Here is a 25,363-nt window from a genome sequence, read left to right on the forward strand (position 1 = left end):
AAAGGAGAGCTGTTACTGGTAGTTAGGGTGAGAGTAGTGCAGTGACAGGTGACAGCCAAGGCCCCAGAAACACCTGTCGGGGCCAAATAAGTCGGACTCGAAGCACCACATGAAGTCGTTTAATACGGCTACTAAAGGTGACTTTGAGGATGTTAGTGTCTAGTGATATTGTATAATAGTTTTTTTTCTTTTTTTTGGTCAAGAAAAGTTTTTTTTTAGTTAATATACTCCATTTTGGAAGTTGCTGGTAAGCTATTTGCAGAAGAGCAAAGAAATTCACTAAAATATTAAACATGGGGGTTATGAGTAACTTTTATTTTCCTTTTATTTTCTAATTTTTACATGATTATGGATTAATTGTATTATTATAAAAAATGTTTTTTAAAGGCATGAAAATGTATAAAGAACAATTTCTATCAAAGCGCTAAAGGACTTTCATCTATATAGAAATAACATCTATATATATAAAAGGAGCAACTCCTCAGTGCTTGTGGGATCCTAAAGCTCTGCTGACTATCTACCTACCACTTTCTTTCATGCTCTTTCTTTCCTCATCTTTCTTTCTTCCTTTCTCTCCCTCTCCCCTCCTCTTTTCCTTCCTTTCTTCCCTTCCTTTGCTTTTTTCTTCTCTATCATCAAAAGATTTGTTAAAATTAAGTGATCTTCCAAAACAGTTACAGACTTTTCACTCATTACCCAAGCATCTTAAGAAACAGAACACTATTTACAGAAGGTGTAAGATAAGGTGTAGAAAACCACATTTAGGCTGAAGGAAAAAAAAAAAGATATTATTTGATTGGATTTCTGCAAGTGATTTTAAAAATAATATTCTTGATACCTGATTATTTTCCTTATAGATGATGAAGAACGAGAACTTCAAATGGATCCTGCAGACTATGGAAAGCAGCGTTTCAATGATGCCCTTTAAGCCGTGAAGGAAAACTTGAAACCTAAAGTGCTGTAAAATGGAATCATTTCTACTTTGTCAATTTTGACTTTTGTTGTGAAGATCAGTTGTAAAGATACACTGAGAAAATTTTTAATGAAAGAATGTACCCCTGTACATATGCAAACTTTTCATATTGTATTATTAAAGCAGAGACTTCTGGGGTTATGTTACGGTTGAGCCAAAAACAAAGTAAGAAAAACTTTAATCTTTGCATTTAAAGCAAACTAATGTATATTTTACATTTTATTGAGCCTAATTCTTTCCACAAATAGACAAACAGGAACAATGACTGTACAGTTTATATGTTGCGCATAGCAGAACCACGGTGAGAACGATTATTCAGCTGAAAGACTTTTTATACCCTAATATATTCTGGTTAGCCCAACAGGCGTTCTGTTCTATCCACTCTTCTGTGCTGTTCAAGGAGTCACACCTAGAATAGTGTCATAAAGAGAGGGGCGCCTGGAGCCAGATCCTGGGCAGCCGCCTGCGAAATCCCTCCCCTGCTGTTCTCATTTTACAGGAGTGCCGATGGGTTTGGTAGAGAAGCTTTCAGCCGAGGCCTGATGTAAGCTGAGAAAACCTGCAGAGACATAACAATATTTATGAGTTATACTTACCTTACTTCATGAAATTGTGAAATGCATGATTGATGATATATTTTCTATTTTTATTTTTCCACATAATATCAATACTGTTTAACTATAACCGTTACTGGCTAAAATTTTTATATTTTCAGAGTTAAAGTTGGTGAAGATATTAATGATTTAAATGCCAGATTCCGAAAGAGGCTAAATCAACCTTGAAATGAATTTTCAGTCAGTATTTCAAAGCTTCTCTGGTAGTTTTAGTGACCTTATTTGACTAGACTTTTTCAGAAGTATTAAATAAGCAGTTTTAACAGGTTTTTATTAATGCACAGATAAATAGAAGTACAGTGAGGTCTACAGCCATTTTATTAAAATAGCTTAAAAGTTTGTAATGAAGATGAAGAATCTTTGTATCTACTTAATATGTTAGTTAAGAGCCCTTAAACCTCATATTTGCTAGACTTAAAAATTATTTTAAATGCATTTGTCTTTTTTGACACCCTTCAGTAGAATATGTGAGCTAGCTAATCCTTATTTTCTGATTGAAAGCACTTTTAAATCTTATCCCCCTCCCCCTAAATAAAAGGTTTTGATCATGAGAAATTTAAACTTGTTAACTCTGTTATTTGGAAAGGCTACTGTTAATTGAACATGAACATGAGATGCTTTTCTTTTACCCCCCTATAACTCACGTTCTAGTCAAAATTCAAACTTACAGAGGTTAAAAAAAAAAGGTTGTTCACTTGTTGGAGGTGCAAAAATTGTTAGATCTCTGTTTGAAATTATTTAGCAACCAAGAAAAGATGTAGTGATTTACTAAAGTTGTTTTTCTACCATATCAAAGTTAGTAATTCATGCTTTTGCTGTGAGTAGAGTCAGGCCTATAATGACAGTTTACAGCATTTTTTAAAATGGAATTAAAGGGAAATGATGTATACCTTTTGGAAGTTAGGGTGGGAAGATGAACCTAAAACATATTCCTAGTAAAAAATGAAAACCATGAAATTTCCTGCCTTAGTTCCTTTGTCATAAAAACAATCACTTGGTTATATGGTAGCTATTACTTACACAGCAAAATTTCTTCAATTAGCAGTCTAGACATTTTATAAACTGAGAAATCTTGGATCAATTGATAATATTTCTGACTGTATTAACATTTTAGTGCTGTAAAATACTATGTGAATCTCTTAAAATCCTGACATTCTACAGTCTGTATTAGACATCCTGGTTTTATAATGTTTTACTTCTGCCTTACAGTTTATGTTTTTTAAATGTATTTTTGCCCTGAATTCAGTGTTAATTTGACGGAAACTCTGCTTTTAAAATCATCACTTACTGGGTTCTAATAAATTAAAAATTAAACTTGTTTTCCTATTTTTCTGATTCTTATTCACATAAAACACATTTATTCCATTATAAATTAAACAAAGTTCCAAGGTTCCAAGGCCTATAAAGGTCCAGGTAATCAGATTTTCACATAACTGAAACAGTGCGGCTGTGAGGCTCGAGTCTCATGAGCAAAAAGAAGAGAAACGAGGCTGAAAGTAGTGTGGAAGGGGCAGCATAGGGAGAACCGCGTAAGTTCGGGTTATTTGCTACTGACCCAATAAAGAGAAAATGCAGATATAAAATATACATGAAAAAATGGTTCCAGAGAAAATGTGAATATGACTGCGAAGTCATTTCTCGAACATATCCCTTTATTTAAAAGTCTTAAGATTATATGCTTTTTTGACTTCTCATTTGTATCATCCTATAACAAAATTTGCTAGAATATGAGGGTAGAGAATTAAAAAAAACCCTCAAAACCCAACATACTTATGAGGCAGGTAGTCACTTCCCATAATGGCTGACCTTGGAACCTTCTGTTCTTTCACATGTTTTACCATATGGCTCCAATAACACAATGTGACATGAATTCATCTTCAAAGTTTAGGTTATTGAGTCTTAACATCACATGTGGGCCATTAACATTCAATTCTAATTGGACTACATCTAATTCTTTTTAAAAGATACCCCTCACTAAGGGTTCTAGATGAAAATTAAACCAACTATCCCAGAAAAAAAGATGGGGCGGGAGGGGGGAGACTTAATGGTCCATGTAAGCAAATGCACACAGGGTAAATGTCTCCTGGACTTGAGGAGAGCTGACACAGGGACTTGAATGCTGAAGCTCTGCTTCACCACTCTCATTTCAGCCTCTCTCTACTTGTTCTTCATTCTCTCAGACCAGCTCCCCACCTCAAAGCTCGAACCAAGATTTCTAGCAGGTCAGGTTTTCTTAGTTTTGCCCCCTGAGAGACGCTGCTCCTCCTTCCTTAGATCCACATCAAAAATCTGAGGGAAGGCCGACTTCTACTTCTGGCTATGATTTAGTAACTTATCTAGCCCTCCGGATTAGTAGCAACTATAAAACTGGACAAGATATTGATATATTAAGCAACTGTTTCCATGTAGCACAAAACTGGAAGTTCTCAGGAGAAACTTGAGCTGTTGAGCCCCACAGTCACCCTGCTCCCTGGGGTGTAGAGAGGCTGGAGTGCTAAGCCAAGATGGAGATCACGTGGGGAGCAGCTGAGACGCTGGAATCTGCTGGGTTGGGCCTCAGAGAAGGAAGCTATTTAGAGAGGTGGCCTCAGAAATCCATAAAGGGGTCCCCACAAGTCCGTGCCTGAGGACAGGGTACATAACCACAGCAAGACCACCTGATACTTAACCGAACAGCAGTTGCGACAAAGATGAGAATGGAACAGAGATACCCAAGGTCAAGCAGTGCTGGCATAAAAACAGTACTGAGGGACACTGGGGGTGTGGGCCTCCTAAGGTGGAACTCTCCTTAACAACAGGGTATCCAGCTACAACACTAGAAAGACTGCACTTTAGGAGTAAAGACCACAGCCTGGAGTGAGCCCTACTGCCGACTCCCCTAACATGCTCTGACACGACGGGCAGGGGACTCAAGACTACGGAGATGGGAGTCCTGCCAAGTGAGAACTTATGAAACTCCTTGCTTTCCACAGAGATGAACTAATGACGCATAAAACCAAGCCTACACTAGTTGAAGGTGACCACCCAGGAACTGAAGTACTGGCGAGAGTAAGAACCATCAGTTTTCAGGAGATAGCAGAATTCAGAATCTCTACAAGAGATACACAGTACTCAGTATTCAATTTAGAAAATTACTGGATATACAAAGACAAAAGAAATTGTGACTCATAGAAAAACTGAGATGATCTCTTTTACTGTTGTTATATTGTTACTTGCTAATGCAGGTGTTAAAAATATGCTCAAAGATTAAATGAAAATATGAGTAAACAGAGAATCTCAGCACAGAAACAAAGTTATAGAAACCTAATGATAGAGCCTGTTACACAGAGTGAAGTCAGAAAGGGAAACACTATCGTATATGAACACATACATATGGAGTCTAGAAAGGTGGTCCTGATGAACCTACCTGCAGGGCAGCGATGGAGATGGCAGACAGAGACCAGACTTGTGGACACAGGGCAAGAAGGAGAGGGTGGGATGAACGCAGTCAGTGACGTGGAAACATATACATTACCATATGCAATATTAGACAGCCAGTGGAAATCTGCTCCATGACACAGGAGTTCAGTCCGGTACTCTGTGACAACCTAGAAGGGTGGGATGGGCTGGGAGGTGGGAGGGAGGTTCAAGGAGGCGGCAACATATGTGTTATACCTATTGCTGATTCATGTTGGCAGAAACCAACACAATAAAGCAATTATCCTCCAATTAAAAATAAATAAGTTTCAATAAACACCTAATGAGAATTCTAGAATTGCAAAGTACAATAACTGAAATGAAAAATCCACTGGATGGGTTGAATAGCAGATTGGAGGTGGCAGCAGGATGAACTTGAAGACGCACCAATATAGTTTCTGTATTTGGAAACGGAGGGCTGAAATGCTGAGAGACCCTGAACTGTGAATTTGGAATTCGTTCCTCACATATTTACTAAGTCCTCAAGATGCTGTCCACCCCACTCCCTAACACATAAGCCTAAAGAATCCATCATGAAAGAACAGGGATCCTTCTTTCCATTACTTATTGAGTAGAGAACTGTTTTGAGTACTAGGGATACAACAGTGACAGTTGCTGCCTTCATGGAACTTATACAGCAGAGGGAGCGATAATTATTTTCTATACTCAGTGATAAATACTATGAGAAAAACTAGATCTGAATAAATAAATGTTGATGGAAGAGTGCTATTTCAAATAGGATAACCAGGGAGGGCCTTTCTGAAGATGTGGTGTGAGAACAAGCCATGTGAATATCCTGTGCAACGCTATTTAATAGAAATATAATGCAAGCTACCTATGTAACTTAAAAATTTCCTATTAGCCTCCTTTAAAACATAGGTGAGGGAATTCCCTGGCAGTGGTTAGGACTCCATGCCTTCACTGCCAAGGGCCCAGGTTCAATCCCTGGTCAGGAAATTAAGATCCCACAAGCTGCATGGTGCTGTCAAAAAAAAAAAAGTGAAATTCTGATATTTAACCAATATGTCAAAAATATTACCATTTCAACATGTAATCAATAGAGAATACTACTGAGATATTTTATATTCTTTTGTAATAAATCTGAAATCTAGTGTATATTTTATACTTACAGTACATCTCATTTTGGACACTAAATTGTCACTGGAAATATTTGATTGGTATTTAGAGTTTATAAAACTTATAGTTGAATGAGTGTATCTATGTATTCATGCCCAAGCATACTTACAATAGACTTTACCTTTTAGGGAAGTTTCAGGTCGATAGCAAAATTGAACAGAACATAGCAAATACCCAATATACCCTATTGCTACACACACACAGACACACACACAGTTTTCCTCACCATCAACATCCTGCACCAGTGTAGAATTGTTGCAATTGATAAACCAACACTGACACATAATTATTAACTAAAGTCCTTAGTTTATGTTAGGATTCACTTTGTATTGTAAAGTCTGAGTTTGGACAAATGTATAATGATATGTAATCACAACCATAGTATCACACAGAATAAATTCAGCTCTAAAAATCCCTATGTTGCATTTATTCCTCCTCCCTTACTCCTTAACTCCTGGAAATCACATATCTTTTTATTGTCTTCAAAGTTTTGAGTTTTCCATAATGTCATATAATTGGAATCATACAGTATATAGCCTTTTTAGATTGGTTTCTTTAACTTAGTAATATGCATTAAGATTGCCTCAAACCGTTTCAGGTACATCTGCTGGATCATCGAAAAAGCAAGAGAGTTCCAGAAAAACATCTATTTGTTTTATTGACTACGCCAAAGCCTTTGATTGTGTGGATCACAATAAACTGTGGAAAATTCTGAAAGAGATGGGAATACCAGATCACCTGACCTGCCTCTTGAGCAATCTGTATGCAGGTCAGGAAGCAACAGTTAGAACTGGACATGGAACAACAGACTGGTCCCAAATAGGAAAAGGAGTACGTCAAGGCTGTATATTGTCATCCTGCTTATTTAACTTATATGCAGAGTACATCATGAGAAACGCTGGGCTGAAGGAAGCAAAAGCTGGAATCCAGATTTCTGGGAGAAATATCAATAACCTCAGATATGCAGATGACACCACCCTTATGGCAGAAAGCGAAGAAGAACTAAAGAGCCTCTTGATGAAAGTGAAAGAGGAGAGTGAAAAAGTTGGCTTAAAGCTCAACATTCAGAAAACTAAGATCATGGCATCCGGTCCCATCACTTTATGGCAAATAGATGGGGAAACAATGGAAAGAGTGGCAGACTTGATTTTCTTGGGCTCCAAAATCACTGCTGATGGTGACTGCAGCCATGAAATTAAAAGACGCTTGCTTCTTGGAAGAAAAGTTATGACCAACCTAGACAGCGTATTAAATAGCAGAGACATTACTTTGCCAACAAAGGTCCTTCTAGTCAAGGCTATGGTTTTTCCAGTAGTCATGTATGGATGTGAGAGTTGAACTATAAAGAAAGCTGAGAGCCAAAGAATTGATGTTTTTGAACTGTGGTGCTGGAGAAGACTCTTGAGAGTCCCTTGGACTGCAAGGAGATCCAACCAGTCCATCCTAAAGGAAATCAGTCCTGAACACTCATTGGAAGGACTGATGTTGAAGCTGAAACTCCAATACTTTGTCCACCTGATGTGAAGGGCTGACTCATTGGAAAAGATCCTGATGCTGGGAAAGATTGAAGGCGGGAGGAGAGGGGGACAACAGAGGATGAGATGGTTGGATGGCATCACCGACTCAATGGACATGAGTCTCAGTAAACTCCGGGAGTTGGTGATGGACAGGGAGGCCTGGCATGCTGCAGTCCATGGGGTCACAAACAGTTGGACACGACTGAGCAACTGAACTGAACTAATACCTTTTCAGCAGTTCCCTGGTGGCTCAGACGGTAAGAATTCACCTGCAATGCAGTAGACCTTGGTTTGATCGCTGGGTTGGGAAGATCCCCTGGAGAAGGGCACGGCAAACCACTCCAGTATTCCAGCCTGGAGAATCCTCATGGCCAGAGGAGCCTGGTGGGCTACAGTGCATCGTGTCACAAAGAGTCAGACAAGACTGAGCGACTAAGCACATATCTTTTTATGGCTTGATAGCTCATTTCTTTTTAGCTGAATAACATTCCATTTTATGGATGTACCACAGTGTTTTTAATACATTTACCTACTGAAGGACATCTTGGTTGCCCCAAGTTCTGGCAATTATGAATAAAGCTGCTATAAACATTTGTGAGCAAGTGTTTGTGTGGACATAAGTTTTTAGCTCCTTGTAGTAAAAATCATAAAATTTACTGTTATACACTCACACTTGAGTGGGCTTAAAATGTATAATTCAAGACTTCCTTGGTGGTTAAGAATCTGCTTACCGATGCAGGGGACATGGGTTCAATCCCTGGTCAGGGAACAAAGATCCTGCATGCAGGTCGCAGATCAACTAAGCCCGAGCACCTTAACTACTGAGCCTGCGTGCCACAACGCAGGCTAGAGAGTCTGGCACAACAATGAAAGATCCTGCGTGATGCAACAAAGACGCAATGCAGCCAAACAAGTAAATACTTTTTTAAAAAGCTAAATATATATTCTATATACTCTGGAATAAGGGATCTACTCAAAGACTCTGTTGAAGATTCAAGATACTTGTATGACATTACTTAGTGAACATTCCAGTTTATTAATGTTTTCATATAACATAGTTGTGAAGAGTTTAAAGAGTTTAAACAGTATACGCGTCACTGGCTTTATGCATTTTTTCCCCTGTGGCTAATGCTTTGCATCTAAATATACTTCACATTTTTTAAAAGTCCAAATTTTTAAACTTTTATTCTAAAATCTTCAACAGTGTTGGTATTGCGGCTTAATGACATTGACAACTACCACTTAAGGAGAAAGGAAAACACCATAAATAATCTCATTTGATCTTTAGATATTCCAGAAAAAGGGCTAGTAGAAAGAGACCACTGTATGTAAATGATGTTGAAATGTTAACATAATAAGTAAATTATAAAACTTTTTGTTAAATAAATTGCAAAAGCATTTAGGTTTACTACCATCAACCTTTCTAACCTTAACATCTAAACAATAGTAATACTGCCATAGAACACAGTAGGATGTGGAATAATGAGTAGGAGGACTTGAATTCTCATGGTATTTCTTATTAGGTGACTGCAATCGTCTTTGGATATGTTGTCTGTTTTTCCCTTTCTCTTCCTTGCTTTAAAAAAAATTTCAGTGTCTTCAACTAAAGAATGGAGGGACTAATATCACCTGCCTATCTCTGCTGGGAGAATCAAAATGCATATACGAGACTTGGTAAATAGCATATTGTATCAATATTTAAGTTTTAAGGGTGAAGATTTGAAATAATTACTACTTGAAATTGTTTCAGAAATATTTCCAAGTTTAACTTGGTGTAATAGTTATATTATTAATCAGTTGGGGCAATTGCTTATATTCTATTGCTTTCCATGTACACACTAGATAATCAACAACTATTTGCTGATTTTCAATTCGTTTTTCAGGAATCTGTTATATCGTGGAGTATTATCAGTTCTGCACGCTGTATACCATCGCTCTCAATAAATGTCGCATTCCGAGCATTCTGGTACCGGGAAGATTTAGGATCCAAACGAATCCTGAGTTCTGACAGAGATGATCTGTAGAATATAAGGCTTTCAGAAGACAACAACCCACCTGCTTCACACTTTGAAACAGCACCAACCAGATTCACAAGGTTCTCTGCCTACCTCTCACCTCAACTCTCTTCACCATCTTCCCGGCAAGTCCTGTATCCCTGGGGCATAGAACCACCTCCCCAAATGCTCAACGCGACCGCGTCTTTGGACTTGTCCATCTCGTTTCCTTTACTTAGGTACTCTTCCTTCGCTACGTCGTCTCTTCACGTGTCACTCAGACGTCGTCTTCAAGCCTTTCCAGACCTCCTCCCCCGTGTCTCGCCGGTGCTCTTACGACGCCCGTCAAGAACTCATTCTTGTAGTCATTTTTTCACGCCATCTCCATTCTGTTTCCTTGTCGGTCTTCCTCAACAGACTGGGAACTCTCGAAGTGCCTGCCTTGCTCTCCGTCGCATCCCTTGCGTCTGGTACGGTCGTACCAAATGAAGGGTTTACAGGACATAGTTCTTGACGGAATAACGAGAGCGGCCCGGAGTTTGAGCGCAGGCCGTGCTCCTCCCGTCAGCACGCCTGGTTTCCTGCCACGCCACTGGAGCCGGACGCCCCGGACGGGTCCCTGCTCAGCCGTGAGTCTGTCAGCCCTCTGACCCGGACTCGCGTTAGGAGGAGCGCCTTTATCGGAACGACCCGACACGCGAGGCGTGGGTTCACGTGACCGGGGAGAGACGGCTGCGCCCTCGAAGCGGCGCGCGGGAAAAGAGGACCTTCCGGGATCGGCCGGACGCGGCCCCGCGGCGGTACGCGCCCCGCCTCCCCGCGCGCCGGGCCGGCCCCGCCCGCCGCGGCCCGGCCCCGCGCCTCAGCCGCCAGGGGGCGCAGCCCCAAGCCCCGCCCCCGAGCCGAGGGCGCCCCCCCGCTGCGCTGAGACAGTTCCGTTAGCCGCGGGGGGAAAACCGTCCTCGGGTCCCCGCCTCTCCACTCCCTACTCCCCCTGCGACCGCCGCTACGGAGGCCCCTCAAGCTCAAACATCCCGCGCTCCGGCGGAGCCCGGCGGATTTTGTCCTTGTGGCTGCATCCGGCCCCGAGGCCCTGCCGTCTGTTTTCGTCAGGAACTCGGGCTCCTGAGTTTCTTCCGGCCTCAGGAACTCTAGCGCTCTTTGCGGAAGTAAAGTTGTTTCTTGGGGTGTTTTGGGGGCGGGGGGGCTGGGTTTTTTGTTTTTTTTTTTGCCGCCGGAGCCGCCCGCATTCCTTCCCTCCCTCCGCGCGGGGTCGCGGCGGGAGGGGGAGCGGGGAGGCAGGGCGCCTGCGCGGGGCGGCCGCGTTCCATCCGGGTCCCTGTCCGTGCGGTGCCGCAGGTCGGTAGGCGGGAAATGGCGACTGGCTGAAGGAGCTGGTTCTGTTGCTGCTGCGGGCGAAGCGGGAAAGACACCACACGCTGCGCAGCCGGGGCCGGCGCCGGAGCCCGGAGACACTTCTCTGTCGTCACAGTTAGGTAATCCCCCTCGCCCAGACGCTGCCGCTGCGCCCTGCCGTAGTCCGCCGCCTCTTCGGGGCCGTCTGCCGGGCTCTCCTCCCCTTCGCGCCCGGGCTCGCCAGCGGCTCCGGCGCCTGGGTAGGCATGCCCCGTGGGCGCGCGTCCGTCCGCGGTGTGGAGCCGCTCGCCTCTGCACTCTCCCCCGGGAACGGAGCGGAGCTCACTTCCCGCCAGCTTCAGCTCTCAGGCTGCGGCCTGTGTGGTGATTTCTGGGGTTGGATTTCACTTTGCTCCCCCCCCACACACCCCGATCTCACGTCTCTAGTCCCCAGACCTGTGGTCCTTCCCGGATATCGGCTTGGATCTGCTTATCTAACCTGGACCCGTCTGATGTTCTCGTTATTTCATTCTTCACGGTACGGTGCTTTTAGAGGGGGCGTTGCTCTCTCTCAGTTTTTAGATTCACCTTGTGGGGACCTGGAAGAAGAGATTTCACGAAGTACTGTTTGTCTGATGTTAAAATGTGGAGTTGACATTGTTACTTTTTGAAATCCAAAGTGAAGGCCTCTGGTTTGTATAGTGGTCAGTTAAGGGTGAATCTTACTGTACGTAGCATTCTGCGCTTTCTTTGGGTAGTAAATGCCTGTGTAGATACTTACTTTTGCATTATTGACTAGAATTCCGTGATGAATAATTGCATAAGTCAGTCGTGTTTATTTGCTCCTCACTCTCGTGGTGGCTGGATGTGTGAAGGATGTTAAGTGCTTTAGAGTACCTTAGGGAAACCTACCGAGATACCGCTCGTAAACTGCACTAAGATCTTGAGATGTACTTAGTAGATGTTCCTCCAAGGCAGGGATTTACCTTTCCAAGGCTAACAAGACAATACCAAGATTACTGCCCAACATATGTATACAATTAGTGACTTCAAAGATAGGTTATCTTCGTAATTTTCAGGTTGTGGGTTTCTCTATATACCGTCTTCCCGTTCTTTGACAAGTTTTCGTTTGTTGTCCAGCTGTTATCCTTACAAAGCAAGGAAACGGCTAGTTAAAGCTACTTTTATTCCTTCTTGATATCTTCCACATTGAAGATCAGTTGTCCATAAAGAGAAGTAATAGGAGGCTGTTGGTATTTCTCAGAATTGTTTTTCAATCTTGTTTAATTTGGGGCTTTTGTAATTTTTTTAACCAGTCAAATTAAGTTTTAAAAATGTGGTTTACATTGCACATCATTTAATGTTTGTAATTCAGAAGCTTTCAGCTCTCTAGGTTCAGTTTAAAAGATTTCACTATTGTTTGCATACTAGAATTGAATTTCATTAATAAGCAGGAACATACAAACAGTATTATAATTGTCATTTGGTAGATTTCCCCCCAAGGTCATAAAGAAAGTCACGGTAAAATGTAGCTCCTAGGTGAAGCAGTCTTAGGGTTGAGTTGAACTTCATACTTATCTTCAAAGCAAAAAGAATAGGGGGTGGGAAGTGGAGGTAAGGGCAATTGGATACTTGCTTAGTCAGTTGGTTTAAACAGTAGGGCCAGATATGTGACTTAAAAGGATATAAAATAAATTATTGGTCTAGTGTAGATTTTATCTGGTCACTTTAGTGACCTTTTTTTGTAGTTTATAAAGCAGTAATGTTTTAAATAAAAGTTGTTTTACAGATAGGTAAGTGTGCATTGTATGTAGACTTTGTCTTCAAGAACTCTTGCAAATTGTTCTAGCTCTTCATTCATTCAATTCTTTTAATCATCTTTTCAGTATAGGTTGAAAGGCTGTGAAAGCTCTTAAGTGGTGTTGTCCTTAACCTTTGTGGACGTGTAACTGTACAGAAATTTTAAATAGGATTGCATAGAAAAACCAAATAGAATTGGTATGTTTTATAATATTCTACATAGTGTTTCTTGGACATTCCATTTGCGCTAGTAATGCTATTCTTTTTTTCATGGTTAAGAAATTCAGAATTAGGGGTGTTTTATCTTTCCTAAATTCATCTAGCTGATCCCATGTTTGAGATTTTAGGTCAAGAGGATTCTTCATGAGATTATTATACAGCAGAATCTATCCAATACTGCTTTTTTAAAAAACCTTCCATCTGTTGTTCAGAAAGGATGTTCTAGACTCTAGACTTGTAACTATAGGATTAATTGCAGATTGAATGAACTGGTATAAGATTACCTCAGTCATCGAGTTTTGGATTAATGTGATCAAGAACAAAGTGGTTTGTCAGAATTGGGAATAAACCGTATCTAACTAAGTTTGTAATTTACCAAATGGTTGTGAATGTATAAACTAGAAAAAACACTTAATCATAAATACCAAGTGTGCTGAGAAGACCTTGTATATGATATACTCTAAGTAATTCTTTTGGGTGCTAGCTAACCTGACCATTTTAACTGGATAGACTATAGACTACAGGGGTCATTTGCTCTTCTTTGAAGATGAAAAGATTTAACAGAGGTGGGACTTAAGATGAAACCATACAACTTTTAGTTTCCACTTTACATTTGGTATGACACATATATCTATGCCAGACATGCATTCACTACTGATTTATGCCCACATTAATTTTTACTTACAAAGCTAGACACCGTGGTTGACTGTGTGGTTTAACTTGAGAATAGCCAATGCCAAACTTTGTGTCTCTCCTTTGTGTTATGGAATTCTTTCTACAATGTTTTGTTAAAAATTACAAATGCTCTGGAAGAGATGCTTTATAAACTATTGCCTTTTATTGACAATATTAGCACAGATGAGTTTATCAGAGAAATTTGCTGATACCACAAACAGTTGCGGATTCAGAGGCGATGAAACACAGAAGTGAGCTGTGACCAGGAAAGGAGGGGGGGTGTGTAGGGACATGAAGGAAGAAGGGCGCGGGGGGAGCAGGGTTATAGTGAGAAACTGGGCTTCTTTTGGTCTTTCGAAAATCTTTACGAATCTGACAGTAATGAGTGAGACTAAGTGTGGTCCCAAGAATTGTGAGACCTTAAGGACAAACATAGACTATAGATTTGGCTGGCCCTTTCATTTACCTCATCTGCAAGTCCCCCATTTATTATGTTATTTTTAGAAAAGAATGGAGGAAAACACTAAAATACCGTTGGAAAAAAATTTAGTGTTGTAAAGTATTTACATAAAATAGTCTTTAATATAACTTTAATATAAGGTCACAGTAGACCATTTAACTCTATTAGGGAACCCATGTTTTATGGTAATTGTAGGCTCTCCTGTATTCATTTAGAGAAATTATAGAAAAGGAAGTTTATCTAGATAAAACATGAATCATCAACTATGCTTTGACTTGAGGTTCTAGCAGTCAGGTTTTCATAATAGCATAATAATTTTAGAACAAGGAAATGTGTTTATTACTTTGATTAAAGAAATATAAAATTGTACTAGTAGAAGGCATTTGAATAGTTCAGAAATAATTGGGATTATATTTAGTAATAGTGGCTTATATATAGTTTAGGAAGAATATTTTCTTTCTTTGGACTAAATACTTCTATATGGAGAAATTGAAAACTAAAAAAGCAAAGCCATTGCTAAAAATAAATCAGAAAGGGAGATTAAGAATCTGTTAGCATCATAACATGATATTTTAAGTTTCTGATGTTGACCAGTTAATGTTTAAGTAGAAATTTAAAATACATTTTGTTAAAAGAGTGTAATATTTGTTAAAGAAAAATATACAGAACCATTAAGTATCTTTTCAGCTGAGAAAAACTATGATTATGTGTTTCAGTAATAATTGCTTTCTTCCTGATGTTCCCCAAATATGTATGATTATCCTGTTGAGTTGAAAATGATAAACTTCTTACTGACCTTACAAGTACCTGCTTTAGTGTATTTTGTTAAATAAGGTAATTATAAAATATAATCCTTTAGTTTTCTGATGTACTGATAAAAAATTGTTGGAAAAATGTAATCACTCTTCAAACTATCATGCTTTTCCCCTCATTTGTAGTATTCGTTGTTGTTGTTCAGTTGCTAAGCCATGTCCCACTCTTTGTGACCCCCTGGATTACAGCATGCCACGTTCACCTGTCCTTTACTGTCTCCTGGAGTTTGCTCAAATTAATGGTCGTTGAGTCAGTGATGCTATCTAACCATCTCATCCTCTGCCACCCTCTTCTCCTTCTGCCTTCATTCTTTCCCATTTTATTTTATCCTGTTTTTTAGTAGTAGCAAACAAGGGGATATTTCTCTTAGAGAATTATGATCATGCCTCATCTTTGACTAGTAATTTTGATAAAAATTCACTCTTCTTAAAACTTTAAAATTATTTGTATTATTTTTGACTGTTCTAGGCCCTTGTTGCCAGATGCAGGCTTTTTCTAGTTGGGGTGAGCGCGAGCTACTCCCTCGTTGTGGTCCATGGGCTTCTCCTTGTGGTGGCTTCTCTCGTTGTAGAGGCTTGGCTCTTGGGTGACGGGCTCAGTAGTTGGGGCCCATGGGCTTAGTTGCCCCACAGCGTGTGGGATCTTCCCAGACCAGGAGTTGAACCTGGATCTCCTGCATTGGCAGGTGGATTCCTTACTGAGCCACCAGGGAAGTTTTCACTTTTTGTCTTCAGTTTATCTCAATCATAAGGATTAGTTTTTTTTGGTAGGTAGTAATATGAGTAGTAGGAGATCATTTCAGGTACTCAGAGATTTTTAGTTAAAAACTAATTTTCATTTTTGCCAACATCTCATTGATTCTTTTCTTACTATCAAATTAATGTGGTCTGAGAGTTTCATATTGCTACTGACCTGAGAGTTGAATATAAAATTAACTTTCTTTAAATAGAAGTTTTTATTGAAAAAGTATAAATAGTTGTATCCCTCCCCTTGCACAATTTTGGTGAGAACTACTTAAAAAGTACTTTTAGGAAAATTTTGCCAAAATTGACTTGACTTTTTTATTCTTCAAGATTTTCTTTGTTAATGTATCCAGTAAGTGCATTGTAACTTGCACATATACAGGTAACTCTAGTAAATTTAAAACATTATATATGTTGGAATATGTGTATATTCCATAGAAAGGATAGAAATATGATGAAAAGTAATAGACTGGAGTGCCAGATTTCCCATGTGCTTTTCTCATGAGTATTATAGTACTCAGTTCTTAGGAATTGATAATTTTATATTTTTTATAGAATAGCACATCTTGTTATAAAATTTTATTGGTATGAATTGTTTTCATGCTGTATAATAGAATGTTCTTTTTACAACATGTGTAAGTTATGTTCGGAGAAGGCGATGGCACCCCACTCCAGTACTCTTGCCTGGAAAATCCCATGGACGGAGGAGCCTGGTAGGCTACAGTCCATGGGGTCGCTCAGAGTCGGACACGACTGAGCGACTTCACTTTCACTTTTCCCTTTCATGCACTGGAGAAGAAAATGGCAACCCACTCCAGTATTCTTGCCTGGAGAATCCCAGGGATGGCGGAGCCTGGTGGGCTGCCGTCTATGGGGTCAGAGTCGGACACGACTGAAGCGACTTAGCAGCAGTAGCAGCAGTAAGTTATGTTGCAGGTAGTTGAAATTACAACTATCTTCAAATTGCTGTTCCTTTAAAGCTTAGGTGAAAGAAATACAAGTCTGTCCTCAGCAGAAGTACATGCTGTCTGATTCTGTACATAACAAATACTGATTTTTGCCCTAATGGTGTTTCTGCTGAGTATATACAATTTTAAGTTGGGGTCCTAAAATAGTATTTTTTTAAAAATCATTTTCCCTTTTCATCACCTTGTCCTCTTTCTCCAACTTTTTAAAAAATCATGTATTTTTGGTTACACTGGGTCTTGGTGGCTGTACTTGGGCTTTCTCCAGTTGCTGTTGAGATGCATGGGCTTCTTGCGATGGCTTCTCTGTTTGCAGAACACAGCTCTAGACACATGGGCTTTAATAGTTGCAACACACGGGTTCCGTAGTTGTGGCCCATGGGCTTAGTTGCTCTGTGGCATGTGGAATCTTCCCGGACCAGGGATCGAACCTGTGTCCCCTGCATTGGCAGGCAGATTCTTACCACTGTACCACCAGGGAAGCCCCAGTAGTATTTTAAAACACATATGTTAGTGGCTGTGCCTTAGTGATCAACAAACTGAATAATGCCATCTTTAAAAAATCAGGTCAGGGACTTCCCTGGTGGTCCAGTGGTTAAGAATCTGCCTTCCAATGCAGGGGACTCGGGCTCCGTTCCTGGTTGGGCAACTAAGATCCCACTCCCTGCCAATAACTAAGCCTGCACACAGCGGCGGAAGGTCCCCGTGTGCCACAGTGAACACCCAACACAGCCAAAAATAAATAAATGTTTAAAAAAATCAGTTTATATTTTCATTGAGCATTTACTCATCAATAATCTAACAACCCATATGTTTTGTTTCTGTAGAAATATTGATCGTGGTTTTAGAAAAAGCATTTTTTAAAAATTTTGGTTGTTCATTGAAGAAAACTTTAAAAAGAGTCTTAATTCATCAACCTAACTCAGCAGCTCTTTTATTTTTTGTACATTTCTCTGTGTTTTTCAACTTTTTATTACGTTTATATTTAGTAGTTTTTGAAGAATTCTGTAACGTTATATAGTTTTAAAAGAGAGAAAATTGCATATCAAGTAATAATAACCTAAAAAGACCCCTTTATCACACACTTTGATGGGAAGGGCTCAATGAAAAGAATCTACCTGTCTTGAAGTTGATGATTCATATAATACTCCTCTGCTTAATCTTCCTGCTCTGGTTGACTTTTGACTTTTGTTGGATGATAAGTGGGAGAGACCAAGAAATCTCTTCCTTTTGTAAAGTCTTTTAATGAAGGGCTTGGGAAGGTAGTGGAGAGTAAAAGTGGACAGTTGTAGTATCTGAACCTGTTAACTTCAGATTATGCAACTGGAAGAAACAGTGAAAACAGATGCTGATATTTTTGTCATGGGGTGTAACTAAGGCAGTGATCTTTTAGCCTTTTCTTTCTCAAGTGTAAATTGAGTAGTGCTACTGTTTGTAATAGAGTATAAATTAATAAACTTACAGAAATTTAGAGCTAGAGGAGACCAAAGGGGTCATCTAGTCTTTGTTTCCTTAATGATGAACCATCTGAAGACTTTTTAACATGTAGTAAATGTTTTTCTTAATTAGGGTGCTTCTAGATGAGTTGTATGTGATAGAAGAATAAAAATAGCTCAGGTTAATTAATGACCCATCTCCTGTTTTGACAGCTTTTTTTTAAGGTAAAATTTACATGTAGTAAAATGCATAGATATGATGTCCAGTAACTTCTTTTGCTGTTGAGGAAATGATTGCTAGAATGATTGCATGACTTAATCAATGTCTAATCAGTGTTACAGCTAACGTGGTAGATTCAGGACTGATGCCTCCCAGTCCAGAGGCTGTTCCTCTAGTAACTCACTCAGGAGCCTACTCCAGAACTTTGCAATTATAGTTTCTTTATATAGCCGGTTTATAACTTACATATACCTATATTTTATGAGGAAACCCAAACTGTTGCCTTTAAAATTTGATTTGTGATCTTTTTAATAGTTTTCTTTTTTATATTTTTTGGCCCACTTTTGTTTCCCTTTTCTTTTATTCAGCAAAAACTTGTTTGAAAGAATGCACATTAGGTTAGCTTTAGATAATTTGTTAAGCATCTTTCAAATACAGTATACTATTTTGTTGTTGATAGAAATTTGTGTAGTTAAAACCTCTGTAGCAAATTATCAACTGAGATTATGCTCATATTATTATTGTAATCTTGTTCACACAAGACTATTTGCAGCCATAATTTTTGGCATCCAGTATTGCTTGGGGTCAGGGATTTTGTGAAGAGGAAGGAAATCTTATGAGGAAGAAATATTTTTAGTTTTATTTGTAGACCTCTTTTTGTGAGCAAGAATTGATTACTGCAGTGAGGATTTTGTGTTGCAGTGATACAGTTTTTTCTCCATTCTGTAGTCTCTTTGAGGGAAATGAAAAAAAAAAATTCAGTTCAGTTCAGCAAAGATTGAGCTATTATGTTTGCCAGGTTGTTGAAGTTACAAGATCTCTGCCTTCAGCACTCTTACAATCTAGTGCAGTTAAAGATGTATAAATAGATTCTTTTAATACGATTTTTTAAGAGCTACGGAGAGATAGCTGCAGGTTTATACAGGCATGGGCATGTGGGGGTGGTTACTTATTGGGGTGTATGATACTTGGGCCGAGCTGTAAATGATGAGGATAAGAATCAGTTGAAGGAATGTAAGGTAAGGAGAGAAGGAGAAGCATGATGTAGCAGCGTGGGCAGGAAACTGTTATTACTGGATTGCAAAGAGGGAGGCAGCAGATAGCAATGAAAAAAGATTTGGAGAGGTAGATCTTGGAGGGTTTTATATATATTGCTAGGGTTTAGTCTTTATTTTGAAGGGAGTTGGTGGGCAGGAACAGGCAGGTTTGTGGAGTGCAGAAGATGGATTTAAAGTGGACAGACTGAGAAATATTTCAGAGGTAGAATCATCAGGGTTTGGTGACTGACTGTAGGGGACAAGGGAGAGAAGAATGATTAGGTGTTTAGGATGACTTCTGGCTTGACTGATTAGGCAGATAACTTGTGATCAAGAATAGAGTAGGAGGACTTCCCTGGTGGTCCAGTGGTAAAGACTCTGTTTCCAGTGCAGGGGATGTGGGTTTGATCCCACATGCCACACAGTGAAGCAGAAAAAATAAAAAAGATAGAGTAGCAAAAATACAAAAGGAATAGGGGTGAGATAGGAAAGGTGAATTCAGCTTTGGGTAAGTTCAATTTTGAGGTGCAGAGTGGAAGTGTTGAGAAAGCTGTTAGATGAGAGTATGAAATTTTAAAGATGATAGAGAAGCTAGAAGAAGAAGAATTAATGATGCAATTTGGAAAAGCCCCCACCCCCACCCCCGAAGACTGCAGATACTTAGAAAGCAGACTTAATTGCCTCATTTTAGATTGCTGAACAATCAACTTTTTCTATTCCTGAAATGAGATCTGGTTCAAATGTTGAAAAAGTGGAAATGTTTTCTATTATATACTTTTCCCTCTAGTGTCATGAGTTCTTAAGCTTGAAATGTTGTTCCACTCCTTGCTATGTTTGTTTTGTGATAGAATCTATTTAAATTGTAGCTATTTCAGTGGTAGATTTATTTCCCTGACCTACTCATTTAAAAATCCTAAAAGATAATGCTGTTAAAGTGCTGCATTCAGTATATAAGCAAATTTGGAAAACTCCGCAGTGACCACGGGATTCGAAAGGGCCAGTTTTCGTTTCGATCCCAAAGAAAGGCAGTGCCAAAGAATGTTCAAATTAACTGTATAATTGCATCCATTTCACATACTAGCGAGGTAGTGCTCAAAATCCTTCAAGCTAGGCTTCAGCACTATGTGAACCAAGAACTTCCAGATATACAAGTAGAGGAACCAGAAATCAAATTGCCAACATTGTTGGATCATAGAAAAAGCAAGAGAATTCTAGAAAAACATCTGCTTCATTGACTATGCTAAAACTTTTGACTGCATGGATCACAACAGACTGAAATATTCTTAAAAGAGATAGGAATACCAGACCACCTTGTCTGTCTTCTGAGAAACCTGTGTGCAGGTCAAGAAGTAACTCATACAATCAGACATAGAACAACAGACAAGTTCAAAACTGGGAAAGGAGTATGACAAGGCTGTATATTGTCGCCCTGTTTATTTAACATATGCAGAGTACATCATACGAAATGCCGGGCTGGATGAAGCACAAGCTGGAATCAAGATTACTGGGAGAAATATCTAAAACCTCAGATATGCAGATGATATCCCTCTAATGGCAGAAAGTGAAATAGATCTAAAGAGCCTCTTGATGAGGCTGAAAGAGGAGAGTGAAAAGGCTGGCTTGAAACTCAACATTCAAAAAACTAAGATCATGGCATCTGGTCCCATCACTTCATGGCAAACAGATGGAGAAAAATTGGAAATAGTGACAGAATTTATTTTCTTGTGCTCCAGAATCACTGTGGATGGTGACTGAAGCCATGAAATTAAGACACTTGCTCTTTGGAAGGAAAGCTATGACAAACCTAGAGAGCATATCACTTTGCCAAAAAAGGTCCATATAGTCAAAGCTATGGTTTTTTCAGTAGTCATGTACAGATTTGAGAGTTGGGCCATAAGGAAGACTGAGTGCCAAAGAATTGATGCGTTTGAATTGTGGTGCTGGAGAAGACTTTTGAGAGTCCCTTGGACTACAACGAGATCAAACCAGTCAATCCTAAAGGAACTTAACCTGGAATCTTCACTTAAAGAACTGATGCTGAAACTGCAATACTTTGGCCAGCTGATGCTAAGAGCTGGCTCGTTGGAAAAGACCCTGATGCTGAGAAAGGTTGAGGGCAGGAGAAGAAGGGGACGACAGAGGACGAGGTGGTTGGATGGCATCACCGACACAACGGACATGAGTTTGAGCAAACTCTGGGATGTGGGGAAGGACAGGGAAGCTTGGTGTGTTGCAGTCCATGGGATCGCAAAGAGTTGGGCCTGACTTAGCCCCTGAACAACAGCTTATTTTGCAGTCTTTACTTGTATTATTTTATTATTGCTGATAATAGAAGAGAACTTATCTAGTAATGGAACTCTAAAGAACTTAGAGAATGGTTAATTTGTAATGTAAATGGTACAATTACCAAAATGAGGCTTGTATATGTATGTGTAAAACTTTTTTAAGTGTAGGTAATAAAATTAGACTATTGCAGATATTATGTAGGTAATTTCTGGCAGTACTTGGCCCAATTAATATGTATTGTCTTTGGTTTTGGTGAGGAAATGTTGGCCTCTTAAAATAAGTTGGAAAGTGTTCCCTTCTCTTTTCTGGAGTTGTTTTGTTTAGATTTGGGTTTTGCTGGGGTTAGTGTGGGGGAATTGGTTTGTTTGGGTTTTTGTTTGTGTTTTTTTAAAATTTTTGGTAGAATTCTTCCGTGAAGTTGAAATCAACCAGAGTTCTTAACCTTCCCCAATTGATAGAAATTGGCCAGAGGCCACATAAGAAACTCAGGCAGGGCTTTATTGGGGCCCTGCTGCAGCAGGTGGGAGTGAGACCGAGGAACAGATAGGTTCCCCTGCTTGCTCCGCTGCAAGCAGGCTTGTCCCTTGTATGCGGTGAGTGCAGGGGTGTGTCCGGGACCAGAGGTGGGGCTTAGGAGGTTTGCCCACCCCTTGGGTGGTATTGAGTGCAGAGGGCATGTCTAGTGGCTTGCTTTTGCCTGGGACTCCCCGCTTTTGTTCCAGGCTCTTCAAAAGCGGCTGTTGGGGTTTTTTTTTTTTTTTGGTCTCTTTGTATCTTTTGTCCAGAATTTGCCCCAACTGCTCATGCAGGCAGTTATTTTTAGTCCCATACTGTTTCTTTGTAATTTTGTTTCTGGAAGAGGGGTTTGTCCAGGTGCAAGCTTTGGACTACTACAGCAAAAGGGTCCCAGGTCCCAGCCTGTCAGAGCCATCTGGGTCTGGAATTTTTTATCTTGGGGACTTTCTCTGCAATTTCAGTTTTTTAAAATATGGGCTGATCAGGTTACCTGTGAGCTTTGTTGGTACTTTTTTTTTTTTTTTAGAGGTTTGACCATTTCATCTAAATTGTTAAATGTGTGGGCATAAAATTGTAGTAGTCTATTTTTTTTCTTTTAACAGCTGCAGGATGAATAGTAGTGTTCACTAAACTATTCTCAATATTGATAATCTGTGTATTCTCTCTTTTCCCCATTCTTGCTAGAGGTTTATCAATTTACTGATTTTTTAAAAAAAAAACAACCAACTTTTGGTTTTATTGAGTTTTCTGTTTTTAACTTCATTGATTTTCCATTGCTTTTTGGCAGTGGGTGGTATTTTCTTCTTTTTGAGTGTGTGTTTTGCAGTATTTTACTGAATTCTGACTATTATAAATAGGACAGTAAAGACTGAGTAGTGTTTCTACCTGGAAAATCGCGTATCCTATGGCATAGTCTAGGGGCTTCCATTAGGCTGAGTTTTGGTTTTGTTGTTTCATAGGGTACCTCAAGTGCACCATTGGCTTCAGATTTCTCCAGTGTTACTCTGCTTAGGCTAGAAGTGGAGGTATGAGGAAGTGGTCCTCAGTTTTCCCAGTTGACCCCTGGATGGCGGCTTTCCCTGCGTGCCTATACCTCTCTGTGGCACCCAGGTGCCCCAACCCTCTCCCAGAGGAAGTGCAGTTGGTGCTTGTTAGCCTGGTGCTGGAGTCGGGAAGTCCTCGTCCTCATCCTGTTTCAGTCTTGGATAGGCTCTGGGTGTCTGGGCATCAGAGGTGGTGGGCTTTCACTGATGCTGCCCTGGTATGCCAAACTGGGCCTTGTATCTTTACACATCTTGTTTGGAAGAACCTGCCTTGTGATGAGAGTTCAGGTGGTCTGAGATCCGGGCCCCAAGGCCTGCCCCTGCAGTCGTGGCAGAGGGATCAGTAGAGGGCTTTGCTTGCGCTCTGCCCCCATCCTAGTGACGTCTTGACTCCCGCTCCAGGGCATTGCCCTTGCTGCCCCTCCTCCTCCCTTCCAGTGTTTGTTCCTTAGAGAAGAAGGGTCTGGTGGGCCGACCCCCCTGCACCCCGCCCCCAGAGTGGAGGCTGCTCAGTCTCCGGCTCTGCGTCTCGGAGGAAGGCTCTCCAGTCCTGTGGCCCACACGGGGAGCACCTGGTGGAGGTCTGTGGCGGAGGCCCTGTGAATAGGGCTGGGTTCCCTTTGTGGCTGCTGCTCTCAGGAGTGGTACAGGCCTGTGCCAGCCTACACTTTGCGTTTAGGAGTTTATATTAACAATTGAGATGAATTCTTTTTACCTGCTTTTGTGGCACCACTGTCTCTTTGCTTGCTCTGCCACAGGTAAGCCAGTGCTTACATCCCATCTCCTAGAAAGGGCTTGTCTTGTCTTGTGTCTTTGTTTGGTTGCCCTAGGTCCTCAGCTTTCTCTTTTTTCAAGAAAAGTTTGGTTCTGTAGTTGCTGTTATGCTGATAGTGGCATTTTCCCCAGCTTTTTTCCTTTTCTTAGGCAGAAGCCTATTAATGTATAAAAATGGATCTTTAGGCGAAACTCCAATTACTAGTCAGGGGAGCTCTCTTTTCTGGAAGCTGTAGTTTGTAATTCCATGACTTCTTTGGTCTCAAGTTGCTTGGGATAACTCCCTTGCCTTCTCTTTGGTTTGAACCAGAGGAGAGGGTTCGAATTGGCTAAACTGACACTAAAGAAAGAGAATAATTTCTTAACTGGCCCTAGATTACTTTTTTTAACGTAAACATTGATTCCCCCAAACCTGTCTTGTGGTCAGCACCTCCTCTGTAGTTTCCCTTATCTTTTCCCAGAACCCCTCTTTCTCTTAACCTGCTTAACCCTTTGTTGGCAGTAAAATCACCCATTGTGAATAACTATTAGAAAAAGAGCAGAAGTAAAAAAACAAAACAAAACAAGATATAGAAAATTGAAAATTTTGATAATTTTTTAATTAATTAAAATTTTTGTTAATGATAGACTATTTTTACATTGGTTATTTTTATTGAAATTATCTGGTGAGTAACACACTTTTGCCATTGTCTCCATCTTATTTTCTTTCTGTCATAAAATGGAAATAATGAAAAAAATGAAATGGAAATAATGAGTACCGCTTTTTAAAGGACAGCTAGTCATTATATATCACTTTAACCTTTTCTGTAGCTGAAGCAGTTACTTTATGTTTGGAAAGAGTAGGTTAACAGTTGGGTCTTCTGAAGTCAACCTACCAGAAAACCAACACAGTACTTTTTACACAGTGCTTTGGTTCTGTGTATTTGATGTGAGATGCAGCTAGGGCTCTGGATGTTTAAATGCTTCACAAGTGATTGTATTATGTAGCCAACCTAGAAAACTACTGCTCTCAGGGGATTCTCTAGATCTGCACTGCCCAATACATTAGCCGCTGATCACTAGTAGCTATTTAAATTCAATAAACTGAATAATGGGCTTCCCTGGTGGCTCAGAGGTTGAAGTGTCTGCCCACAATGCGGGATACCCGGGTTCAATCCCTGGGTCGGGAAGATCCCCTGGAGAAGGAAATGGCAACCCACTCCAGTATTCTTGCCTGGAGAATCCCATGGACAGAGAAGCCTGGTGGGCTACCGTCCATGGGGTCGCAAAGAGTCGGACATGACTGAGCGACTTCACTTACTTACTTACTTTTGGTTCTGTGTAATATTT

General features: G+C 40.2%; 2 protein-coding genes and 1 long non-coding RNA gene across 18 annotated transcripts in view; 2 read left to right on the forward strand and 1 right to left on the reverse strand.

Annotated features, from left to right (window-relative positions):
- LOC145513905 (protein GOLM2) overlaps positions 1-2,905 on the forward strand; it is a 77,610-nt gene extending 74,705 nt beyond the window's left edge. For both annotated transcript variants that reach the window (XM_081510917.1, XM_081510919.1), the window contains one exon: positions 858-2,905. In XM_081510917.1, coding sequence (XP_081367043.1) covers positions 858-928 — 71 coding nt within the window. In that variant the 3' untranslated portion in view covers positions 929-2,905. The remainder of the gene's footprint in view (positions 1-857) is intronic.
- On the reverse strand, positions 856-10,537 carry LOC145513908 (uncharacterized). The gene is made up of 2 exons (XR_014059774.1): positions 9,813-10,537; positions 856-1,532 (listed from the first exon to the last, which is right to left on the reverse strand). It is a non-coding gene; the product is annotated as an uncharacterized LOC145513908 (long non-coding RNA).
- Positions 10,538-10,737: 200 nt separating this feature from the next.
- The window catches only part of CTDSPL2 (CTD small phosphatase like 2), a 78,466-nt gene continuing 63,840 nt past the window's right edge, over positions 10,738-25,363 (forward strand). For 4 of the 15 annotated variants that reach the window (XR_014059773.1, XM_081510902.1, XM_081510904.1 and 1 more), the window contains exon 1: positions 11,041-11,187. The gene's annotated coding sequence lies outside the window, so the exon portion shown is untranslated. Of the gene's footprint in view, positions 10,861-11,040; positions 11,586-25,363 lie in introns of those variants that run through there. The other 11 variants (XM_081510903.1, XM_081510905.1, XM_081510912.1 and 8 more) reach the window with 7 other exon arrangements.

This window comes from Giraffa tippelskirchi, chromosome 7, assembly GCF_054371585.1.
Source record: "Giraffa tippelskirchi isolate mGirTip1 chromosome 7, T2T-mGirTip1v1.2.pri, whole genome shotgun sequence".
NCBI classification, from domain to species: Eukaryota; Metazoa; Chordata; class Mammalia; order Artiodactyla; family Giraffidae; genus Giraffa; species Giraffa tippelskirchi.